The sequence below is a fragment of the Notolepis coatsorum genome, assembly GCF_963971535.1.
Source record: "Notolepis coatsorum genome assembly, chromosome: 10".
Taxonomy (NCBI): Eukaryota; Metazoa; Chordata; class Actinopteri; order Aulopiformes; family Paralepididae; genus Notolepis; species Notolepis coatsorum.
In genome coordinates, this window is record NC_140174.1 from 55710573 (window position 1) to 55723075 (window position 12503).

General features: G+C 44.6%; 1 protein-coding gene across 1 annotated transcript in view; it reads left to right on the forward strand.

The window, feature by feature from the left end:
* Window positions 1-12503, forward strand: part of tbkbp1 (TBK1 binding protein 1) — a gene marked incomplete at both ends in the record, with an annotated part of 144461 nt that overhangs the window by 14194 nt on the left and 117764 nt on the right. The window contains one exon of the mRNA XM_084322468.1: window positions 7684-7809. Coding sequence (XP_084178594.1) covers window positions 7684-7809 — 126 coding nt within the window. The remainder of the gene's footprint in view (window positions 1-7683; window positions 7810-12503) is intronic.

Sequence of the window (12503 nt, forward strand, 5' to 3'; positions counted from 1 at the left end):
TGACGTTGACTCTCTTTGTCCCTTGCTCGAGGAGGGTTATAGCGTAAATATCTTCCTTAGAACGAATGTCTTTCTTTTCGTTCTTAAAGGGCATTGTCTCTAGTGTCCATAGCCTCTCGACATGCTGCAGGAGTGTGGTGTCTTCTTCTGTCGCTCCGGAGTGGAGGCAGCCAGTGGCTGCTGTTCGGTTAAGAGACTTGGCGAGGGGGCCTTGTAATGTCCATCCTAGGCGGGTCTCGACTGCTGCAGGACAACCTCTGGGTCCTGTATGGACCCGGTCTATCGGGACTATGAGGTCTGCATGGTCGGAGCCTATCAGCAGGGTCGGGGTGGCACCGTCTATGAGCGGGATAGGTAGTTAACGCAGGTGTACATATTTATCCATCAGCTTGGCGATGGGGTAGGTGTACTGCGATAGTCCTATTTCTTGGCTGGTGAAAGCATTAGTAATCCTATACCGTCTCTCGGGCTGCCCGCTTGCTGCGATAGTGAAGGAGACATTCTCGCCCTTTATCGTCTTTAGATCTCTTCTTATTGTCCGAATCGTCATCTGGTTCTCGCTCCCCCGCAGCCCCAGCTGGGCCGCAGCGGACGCAAGGAGAAGGGTCTTCTCTGACCCGTCATCAAGGACGGCGTAAGTGTCCATGACCTTATCTTGGTAACTCAGTGTTACGCGGACCACCTTTAAGAGCACCTGGGCGCCGCTGCTGCTAGCGGGGTCAATGTACATAACACTTGCCTTTGTGCTGCTGGATGGTGCAGGCTTTCTTCTGTTACTGTCGTGTAGGACATCTAGGTGGGCTCCGTCACACCGACTACACCTCTTCTTGAGGCGGCACTCGGCTGCCATGTGACTGCGCGCACATCGGTAACAGCGCCTGTTGGACTTTATCCAGTGACTCACTTCTTCAGCGGTCATCTTCTTGAACAGGTCACATTGTGACAACCAGTGTTGCTTCTCGCAGTACAGGCACACCATCTTCCACTTCTCTTTCATCGAGGGGGTACTGTGGTTCTTGCTGCTCGGTACTGATTCTGATTGGTGCATGACAGTCACCGATCTTCGGCCATCGTTTGCTCTCCTAGGTCCCTCTCTGGAGCTTGGTGTGCTCCGCACGAACGTATCCAGCCGTAGGCTGCTGACTTCTCTCGCCAGGAAGTCGGCTAGGTCTAGGAGGGATGGCTCGGGACCGTTAGGATCACGGTGGTCTCTTTGCCGCCTGAAGCGCTCCTGTTGGGCGGGCGGCAGCTTCTCTAAAATCCTCTCGACGTTCGAGTTTGCGTATAGTTCGTGCATACCCTTTTCTCGTTGCGCCCCCAGCATCCCTACCAGGGATTGTACTTTGATAGACAGGTCGTCTAGTAAGTGATTGTCTGTTGCTGGGGGTAGGCGGTCAATATGCCTTATCTCTTGTATTACGTAATCCCATATACGTCCATATCTTTGGTCTAGTGCTGCTAGAGCCGCTGTGTATGGGGTAGTAGAGGTGGCATAGGCCAGCGCTATGTTGTGCGCTCTGGGCACTTTCAGGTGCTTCAATAGGATAGCATACTTGTGGCGTTCATCAGCTACATCCACCATCATTGTCTCTAAGCACATCCGTAGCTCCGTGTACTGTGCTCGGTTCTCATGGGTGAAGTCTGGAAACGTCGGTGTGCCAATGTATGACGCCGTGGATGGCTGGCACATCGGTGAGCGTTGGAAGAGAGGCCTCCTGGGCGAGTCTCTTCTTACGCCTCTCGGTGGGCTGGTACCGGCAGGGTACCATGGCCCGCTGGTCCAGGTACTATTCCTCGGGACTGGTCGTGCGTCATGCTCACCCGTGAATAGAGTCGGGGGTCTGTAGCGCAGAGCCGCGGGGGTATAGCCTGGGCTGTACTGGACCTCCTGGTCCTGTGGAGTAATGTGCTGCTGTCGGGCTTGACTCTCCTCTTCTCCCTCTTCTTCCTCTGCCAGGTCTTCTAGATCCTGTAGTCGTCTATTTAGCCTCTCCGCGGTGTCCGCCGTTCCTTCCTTGTAGCTGGGTCTCACTTGGACCGGTCGGGGAAGGAGTTCGGAGGGGGGTGTAGGCTCTCTCTGGTGGTCGGGCTCAGGGTCGCTTAATCGGTTAGGGGAGGGTGCCCTTGACCCGTGTCTTGACGAGGCCCTGGAACCCCTTGTGGAGGGAGGGGGTGTTGCCCTGGTGATCAGCTGCTCCATTAGCTGCGCTTGTAGTCTGTCGCGCTCGGCTTGTAGTCTGTCGCGCTCGGCTTCGCGCTGGATGAGAGCGATGTCGCGCTCTGCTTCTCTTTGGGCACCGGCAGCGGCGCGCTGGGCTTCGGCGGCGGCGCGCTGGGCTTCGGCGTGGTCTCTTACCATATTCTCTTCCGTCTGAAGGCGTCTCAGCTCCAGACGTACGCGCTCTTCTTCGCTCCGTTGCTGCGCTTGGAGGCGTTCTCTTTCAATGGTAGAATGTTCGCGCTCGCTAAGCGTCTGTGCTTGGAGTCGATCGCGCTCCGTAGCGGCTGCTAGGCTGGCGAGGAACGCCTGTGCCAGCATCCTCTCCGCCTCGCTGGGGGAAGACGCTGGTTGAGGTGAGCCGCTCCTGGCAGTACCCGTTGGGGATGCGTTCCCCTGCGGGGAGTCCTGGAGCTCTATCTCCTCGGCGCTCTCCTCATCTTGTTCCGTGCAGAGTTCCATCTCTGGAGGGTTGTCTTCCTCCCGGAGCTCTTGGGGGACTACTTCTTCGGTCTTGGCGGGGGGTAAAGTCGTGTCAGTTCCCTCCTGGTCCCCACCGTGAGCTTGGTCAGTTACATTAGAACCCACTAGGGCCTCTGTGGTCGGGGTATCCTGGTTGATAGGGTCGGACATAATTTTACTTTCTACTTTTACCGCGTTTACCGTTTGTAGAAGGCTAGGTAGTATACTGGCAGCGTAATCCTCTAAGTACTGAGGTGGCTGTCGTCTACGCTGCGGGCGTTCTACTTTAGGAGGACCGTTTCGTGGAGTGTTCATCATAGGCCATTTCAATATTAATACCACTATATTAATATTACACTAATTACCCTCCGGCTCGAAGGACCAATTGTAACTGAGGGGTACAATTCCCTGACTGTATTGATAAGTATGGTATCATTAAACCACTACCGCTTTATGTACTTTAACTTCTGGCCATACAGTACACGATATCTAAATATGATGAACACTTTCCCACAATGAAATCGGGTCCACACAAAGGTAATAATCAAATATTTAATATATAGCAAAAGGTACATATAATAGTTACTATTACATTTATGATTTGAATGCACTTGTAAGGCAAATGAGTACTCGTAGGCAAATCAACACTGAATGTCCAATCTCTGGTTACGCAGGAAGCAAGTATACAACCTGGCTCTTAGGGAATTAGAACTATGGTACTCTTAATGATATAGCGGGATATTCTGGAGGGGTCCTCCCGGTTGTAAGCCGGTAGGGGGGGTAGGAGAGCCGTCGGTAGTAGACCGTCTGGTCAACGATGTCTAGGGAGACTTCAAGTACAGAAGACAGTGCAGTAGACTCTTGATCCGCAGATGAATACACCTTGGTTCTCTTGTAGGCTGTAGCTCCACAATGAAGAAGAAGTTAGGCGACCTCAGTGGTCTGAGCGCCGACTCAACTTGACTCCTCTCGGGGGTAAATCCAACACTCACAGGCGTCGGCGATTATCCGCTCCACAAATCACAGTACCAAAGCAAATATATTCCAGCCGCATAGGGCTCAGCAGTCGTCGGGTAGGTAATCCAGTGTACATGTCCCTCGGTCCTCGTCTAGATCTCCTCGGAAGAAAGCGCCATGTGTGGTCGGCCCCAGCCTGGATAAGACTCTAGATAACACGAGGAAGCGTTGGATATGCTGGTCACTTTAGAACTCTAACCGCACGATGCACCATACACGATAGACTATTATTACTTAATAGAAATACGTCTCACTCGACGGTACAGTGCCAAACTCTGACAATTCAGCTATTAATTCGCACGAGGTCTCGATGCTATTCTAAGGCCAAACAGGCCATACTACACCGCACGCGGTATCGTGGGTGAGGCTTCACGTTCTGTTACTTAGTTGGGTAGAAGGGTAAAGGACTAAGGGATAAGAGGACTTCTACATTTACTTGCGCCATATTTATATGCACGGTGAACAAATAGTGCCACTCTCCTTGGGGTAGCCGTATTCCTGCGCCGAGCCGGGGCTAGTAGAGACATGTCTCGTCGGTACCATTGAACTTGGCTCCAAGGGGCTTGTCCCCTGGCGCCAGGTCCTTGTCCAATAAGAGAATAAACTATTATGGGCTATAGTAGGCTAAAGGGATATTCCGTGTATATGTACAAGGAATATACAAGGGATATCAAACAATATACAAATACTATTCAATATATATCAATAAATAAATATATATATTCGGTTTAATCTGATCCTTCGTAACAATTATGTTTGTAGCCAATATGTGGCAAAGGTGTGTAATCTTTGAATTATGTTGGAATTCTTTTGACTTTCTCTTTCATAAATAGTTTATTCAACTTCAGCCCCGATCATAACCACCACATATTGTTTTTTGTAATGTCAGATTTAACAACTCCTTTCAGAAAAGTGGGAGTATTTCATTTTTAATCTGAAGTTGAATAAAATATTTATGGAAAAGAAAGTGGGAAATTATTTCAACATATAATCTTTTTATAGCGTTTTTCAATTTAGTCCCCTAATATGGTAAGAGTATAACACTTTAGTTTTCAGACACAAGGGTTAAATTATTTATTTGTTTCTTGGCAGATTTAACATTGGGCTTTTGACAGGGGAGATGATGCATTGCATGGTAACGTTAGCTAGCTAACATCCACATGTTTATTTTTATCACTGACTAACCTGCTGGTTCCTTGACCTTGGTGCAAGAAAACATTTGATAGATGTTTCCGGATTTAGCAGCATCTCCTGTAAGGGCCTTTTTCTTTGTTTTATCCCTCTCTCCTCCACCCTTTCTCTTTCTTCCACTGTCCATTTTGACATCAACGTTAATTGACTTTCGCTCTACTGTATCTCTCCCGAGTCCCTCACTACCTGGCTCACTGCCTGGCTGTTATTCTGCAGAGTGCCATCTGCCATTCCATTCGCCGCCTCTGCTGTCAATCAGTTGTATCACCTGGTCCCACCTCCACCAATCACAAGCGGCAGCACGGCTCCATTTGTGTGTGTGTGATCCGCGAGAGGGAGAGAGTCAGATAGTTCTACAACTCTGTCGCAGACAGTGAAATCCTGGTTGTTCCCCACCCACCTAGGTTATCTAACTATCGCGCCGCTACAACTAGAAACAATGGCCTGGCAATTTTTTTTTATCTGTGCAGGCCAGGCCACCGGGAAAACTCCCGGTGCTCCCGATGGCCAGTCCGGGCCTGCTAGCTACATATCACAACCGGTAAAATGAACATTGACTAAGATGAATTTAAGAACCCATGGGTGACGATATATCATGTAATTTATTTAACCTAATCTAAACTAATATAACCTAACCTAATCTAATCTAATCTAACCTAACCTAACCTAACCTAACCTAACCTACTGTAACTAAAGTGAACCTAACCTAACCTAACCTAGCCTAGCCTAATTTAACCTAACCTAACCTAACCCAGCCCAACCTAACCTAACTTTACCTAACCTAACCTAACCCAGCCCAGCCCAGCCCAACCTAACCTAACCTAACTTAACCTTATCTTACCTAACCTAACCCAACCCAACCCAACCCAACCTAACCTTAACGTTAACCGTAACCCAAGCCAACCCTTAACCTTAACCTTAACCAAACCTCAGGGCAGCTGGGTGGCGCAGTGGACTAAGCGCTCGTCACCAACTGGTATCGAATCCGGCTGTCAGCCAGCCGTCATACTGGCTCAATTGGCAGAGTCAGCGGGAGGGAAGCCGGTGGGTGGGTCCGGGTTGTTGTAAACAGCGACTCCTACAGGTCGGTCAGGGCGCTTGCACAGCGAGGGAGGGAGATGGTGAGGGTAGTGTGACCTCCCACACGTTACACCTCACCAATGAGAGTCCGTGCTGGCAGGTGAAAAGATGCTGCTGGCTGTCTCCTCTGTCTTGGAGGAAGCATCTGATAGACTTCAGGGCCCTCATTCATCAACGTGTCTTACGCACAGATTTGTGCTTAACCTGTGCGTACGACCATTTCTAAGCAAAGAGTGGGATTCATCAATTTCAACTTGAACTTGACTCCGTGCTTATATTTACGCACAGCTCGGAGCACACTTAGCTGACGCCCAGTGGTAGAATATATTATTACAACAAGGAAATGAGCTTCTGTGCATTAGTTTCAACACTGGAATGTTCTGTATGAACCGTAATTCATTATAGTTCATTGTAAAACAGCAACAGTAGTGTAATTATGGTCAAAACCCTATAAATAGCATTTGGAATAATAGATCTTTCTCTCAGAATGAATGCAGCATGGTTTATATAGCGTTATCGGAATATACAGGGTGTACTGACTGACTGCGCTCCGCGTAGCTCAACTCGTTATTATTTTGCGCACAGACCGCAGAAACACGGGAACGTTTTGATTATATTTAAGAGGCTTTACGTTAAACGAAACAAGTGGAATTTCGAAGCTGTAAGCAGAATACAAGTCATATGAACACCCACGATATAGTGTTCTTCCCCCTTTTTACTGTATAAGAAAGAATAAAAGACGCATTGCAATGACACCAGATAGTGGACAGACTATGTATATGATGGGATTCAAGTTCGCGTTTTTGTTGATCATAGGCATGCTGTCAGAGTATGATATCTTAATCAAACATTCTAGAACATTTGTCATCACAGATCATGTCCTAATAGAACATAGGCTATGGCATGGTCCATCGTGATATTGTGTGGACTGTTATTACTGTACCGGTACCACCCATTGTGACAACAGCCTTGTGAGTCCCGCACACAAACATGATGGAATTCAAGTTCATGTATTGAAAGGCAGGCTACATCATACATGCAGTGAGATTCATTGTTCTTGTATATGCTCTCGTATTATTGTTTATATAGGCTACCCAATACTGACATCAAAATAGATTGTAGTATGCCTCTAGAAATCATATGCAGCAGGTAGAAAATTTACGGAAAATCCATCGCGATTTGGAATAAAATTGAGGAGAACTTTAATCCCTGGGTATTAATCAAACAACACGGGAAAAGGCAGTCATATTCCAGCACGGTCTTTATTAGTGTTTGCGCTGCCCAGGCAGCAATGGTTAATAGATATCATATCCGACATCACCGTTCTCATAACACGCTTCCCTCGGCTTAGTCCATTTTTCCACATTTCATGGGGGTATTCCATTACCGTATAGAACCTGCGTACGCACGTGTGGTGAATCCCGATTTTTCTGTGCGTGCACTGATTCTACATTCTGTGCTTACGTGTGGAAATAGAACATTTTCCACGTCACGTTGATGAATGAGGGCCCAGGGCTCCCTAGACCGACCAGTGGGGGGCACATGCGAGCAACGACCAGGAAGGGGAGGGGGGAATTGGCATAACGACTAAATTGGGATGGGAGAAAGACACAGAAAAACAGGAGGAGAAAAAGTGGATAAAAAAAACAAAAACTTAACCAAACCTCAACATGGCTTAACCTAACCTAACTCTTGTGTTCTTCTTGTCCCCCCAGTTCCCTATGATTAGTGAGTTTGGAGAGGACAGTAACTCCTATTGCTCCTTTGAGACCAAGGAGACGGCCTTGCTGCAGTCGGAGAACGGCAATCTGCATCAGAGGGTCAATGCCCTAAGCCACGAGGTGAGAGACAGAGTGAGGTGTTATTTGCTATGAGGCATCCTACCTCAGGATCTTCTTTAGAGTTCTCGGTTCGATTCCCGCTCCTCCCGGGCAGCGTGTCGATGTGTCCTTGAGCAAGACACTTAAGCCCTAACTGCTCCCGATGAGCAGGTTGGAACCTCACATGCCTCCACCGTTGGTGTGTGAATGTGTGAGTGAATGGGTGAATGTGAGGAACAAAATTGTGAAGCGCTTACCATTTACAGTGTACAAGCCCCGAAATCAACGCTGAAACCACTCCTGCCCTTCTCCATTGTACATTCAAAGTAGATTTCAGCATTTTTTTCAGGGGCTTGTACAGACAGTGTGACACCATTGATACTGCATTTGTTTATGGACAACTAGCCGGCACTAGCCAGAAGAACAGCATGGATTGTGCTGAGAAAAGCAGATTTATTTATTTGTGAATTAAATATTATACTATAATATACTACTAGGCTACTACTATTGCACCATGAATATAATACTATAGTGTGTGTGTGTGTGTCTTTCTCTCTCTCTCTCTCTCTCTCTCTCTCTCTCTCTCTCTCTCTCTCTCTCTCTCTCTCTCTCTCTCTCTCTCTCTCTCTCTCTCTCTCTCTCTCTCTCTCTCTCTCTCTCTCTCTCTAATCAATCATCAAAATGGCAGTCCAAGCAAAATTTCCACAATCATCACGTTCTGAGGACATGTCTAAGAAAAGCGGTGACTGTCAGGGGAATTTCACTGTGATATGCTATTTTTGTGGGACAGGAGAGAAAACAGATGAAGGTTTTGTTGAGCGTGTCCATCCCATATTTAGAATGAAACATTCTAAAGACAAACAGACAGACCGATAGTGTAACGATCCCAGGTCCTGTGGGGCCTGGGTTAAGGAGAACAATAACACTGGACACTGTAACAATCCCAGGTCCTGGGGGGCCTGGGTTAAGGAGAACAATAACACTGGACACTCTCTACCTCCTTTCAATGGTCTCATACCACCCTCTAGTGGTCACCAGCAGATGGTGCAGACTGGCACATTAAACATGTTGACTAATGTAATTCATATAATTAATAGTCTGATTAATGTGATTTCGTGGTGTGTGTTGTCATTGTTGTCGTTCCCTTCCCTGGTGTGATGTTCTCTCCTGTCTGGTGTTGTTGTAATCTTTGCTTGTGTTTAGTTTGTTAATATTGTGTTAGACTGGCCTGGCCAGGTGTTGCCAATGTTAATTAGTCAGGGTATATATGTGTGTGTCTCCCTCTCCTCGTCGTGGCGTAATTTCCTCCTGTTACCTGTTTCCTGCCCACGTCGTTGCTCTCCCTTGGTTTTCTAGTAAGTGTAGTGTTTGTTGTTGTCTGTTTGTTTTACGTTCTCCAGTTTATTGTTCTAGTGTCAGTTCGTTTGCACCATTTACTTTAGTTTGTTTGTGCTCTAAGTCTTTTGTTATCATACCAGCAAGGCTGTGTCGTGATTGTCTGTTTCGTGTAGTGCTTGGTGAACTTCAAGTAAAGAGTCATTATCTACACGAATTCTGCCGTCTCCGTATCCTCCATTCACCTGTCATTCCGCAGTTTCTGTGCTCTCCGGTCTATCCGCATATTGGGTTCTACTCCCCCCCCCAGCCTCATAACAGAGAGATAGATAGATAGATAGATAGATAGATAGATAGATAGATAGATAGATAGATAGATAGATAGATAGATAGATAGATAGATAGATAGATAGATAGATAGATAGATAGATAGATAGATAGATAGATAGATAGATAGATAGATAGATAGATAGATAGATAGATAGATAGATAGATAGATAGATAGATAGATAGATAGATAGATAGATAGATAGATAGATAGATAGATAGATAGATAGATAGATAGATAGATAGATAGATAGATAGATAGATAGATAGATAGATAGATAGATAGATAGATAGATAGATAGATAGATAGATAGATAGATAGATAGATAGATAGATAGATAGATAGATAGATAGATAGATAGATAGATAGATAGATAGATAGATAGATAGATAGATAGATAGATAGATAGATAGATAGATAGATAGATAGATAGATAGATAGATAGATAGATAGATAGATAGATAGATAGATAGATAGATAGATAGATAGATAGATAGATAGATAGATAGATAGATAGATAGATAGATAGATAGATAGATAGATAGATAGATAGATAGATAGATAGATAGATAGATAGATAGATAGATAGATAGATAGATAGATAGATAGATAGATAGATAGATAGATAGATAGATAGATAGATAGATAGATAGATAGATAGATAGATAGATAGATAGATAGATAGATAGATAGATAGATAGATAGATAGATAGATAGATAGATAGATAGATAGATAGATAGATAGATAGATAGATAGATAGATAGATAGATAGATAGATAGATAGATAGATAGATAGATAGATAGATAGATAGATAGATAGATAGATAGATAGATAGATAGATAGATAGATAGATAGATAGATAGATAGATAGATAGATAAATAAATAGATAGATAGATAGATAGCGAGAGGCCTTTCGTCAACGTGGAGACCTGTGTTGCAGCCTTTCGCCCTGCGTTCCTTGGTGCAGGTAAGATGTCCATTGGACATTACCCCACTCTTCCTTCCTTCCCCTCCCGAATGTTTTGTTAATAACGATGTTTTTTTCCAGGCAAAACATATGTTACTTCACAACATTTGGAGATACGACATGTGCTGTGTGTGAATTGTCTTGGTCGTTTGTGTAGCTTGGGTAGCGTTGGCCAAAGCTGTGTGTGGCCTGGTGTCAGTACCTGGCTACTCTATTTGCAGTTAGCCTATTTAGCTGATGTCGGCCATTGGCTCCTTGCTACTTTGTTTTCTCTGGTATAGACCCTCTTCTCTTTGGATTTATGTGTTGATCTTTGTCCTTTTGGATCTATGTATATTCATGTTGCCTTTGTGAAGTTATCTTTTCCTTCTGTTTTGTTCTTCCATTAAAAGTTGAATATCCTTTAGGGGCTCATCTTTGCTTATCTCTCTCATACATGCTCTCTCTCTAACACACACACACACAGATATGCTCTCTCTCTCTAACACACAAACACACATGCTCTCTCTCTCTATATGATAACACTGTATATTGACTGTAGAACGGGAGCTCTCTCTCTCTCTTGCTATATGTTGACTGTATCACGCCCAGCCTCGGGCAGCGCTATTATTTAAGAATATGTTGACTGTATGAAAAAGAAAAGAAAAAAAAATTATATTTTTATTTTTTTTACCTTTTAGGGGGGGGGGGGGCTCGCGTTTAAATCTCGCACAGGGCCTCGCATTTCTCCCAGGCAGCCCTGACCACCGATATCACGGTTTACCTTTGGATCAGTGGAGGTTTCTCTATGACAACACGTGAAATACAAATTCACTCATAATTCATAATTATTATTAATTTACATATACCTATATATATATATATATATATATCTTTTTTAATTATTATTATTATTTTTTTTATTATAAATGTTTTCTTCTGTAAAAAAATGCCAGTGAATTTTTTGCCAAAATTGACAGCTCTGAGCAGGCCTGCACTGCAGTATTGCCTGCAGTAATTATTCGTGCAGAATATCTGCACAGGTTGACCCATTGTTAAATAAATAATAAATAATAGCCAATTGAATGGAGGATTTAATGATTGACAGCCCTTGACATCCAATACACGGAGGTTGAATGATTGGCAGCCTTGCAAATCCAATCAGAGTCTGCCTGGTAAAATACATGCAGAACTGCAGCTGGGCTGGCGTCAGTGTTCTAGTCAAAGTTGTGTTCCAAAAAAGTAAGTTGTAGTGTTTGTAAAACGAAAGTCTGATTAGCCTGGATGCTAACGTTAGCTAACTGTTTAGAGAACAATGTTGTTAACTTGGCTATGTCAAACATAAACACAATGTAATGTATCACGTTGGCTGCTAATGCAGCCTGCAGATAATATTTGCATGTGCACTGTGTTAGTGTAAATGAATGAATGTTGCCGCTAGCTTGTGGCTAGGCTAGCGTTCTTTGCTAATGGCTAATGTTAACTAGCCGAATTGTTTAGACTTGATTAAGGGATTGAATGAAACGTTGTTAATTTGGCTATGTCACATATAAACACAATGTAATGTATCACGTTGGCTGCTAGCTGCTAATGCAGCCTGCAGATAATATTTGCATGTGCACTGTGTTAGTGTAAATGAATGAATGTTGCCGCTAGCTTGTGGCTAGGCTAGCGTTCTTTGCTAACGTTAGCTAGCCGAATTGTTTAGAGACTTAAGGGATTGGAACGTTGTTAACTTGGCTATGTCACATATAAACACAATGTAATGTATCACGTTGGCTGCTGGCTGCTAATGCAGCCTGCAGATAATATTTGCATGTGCACTGTGTTAGTGGTGCTGCCTAAATGAATGAATGTTTGCCGCTAGCTTGTGGCTCAGATCTAGTGCCTCTGTGGAGGAGGAAGTAAACATTGCCAGGCAATCTGGTCAATGTAGTTCTCCCTCTTTTCACTCAGTTAAAGGAGACATGACATGCTGGTTTGATGAAATGTATAGTGTAAATGAAATGAATAGTGTATGTATATTCAATAGTAGTATTGATAGTATATTAGCCACTGTATACTGTACATGGTCTGCTTGGTTTGATCGGGCCGCCGAGCCAT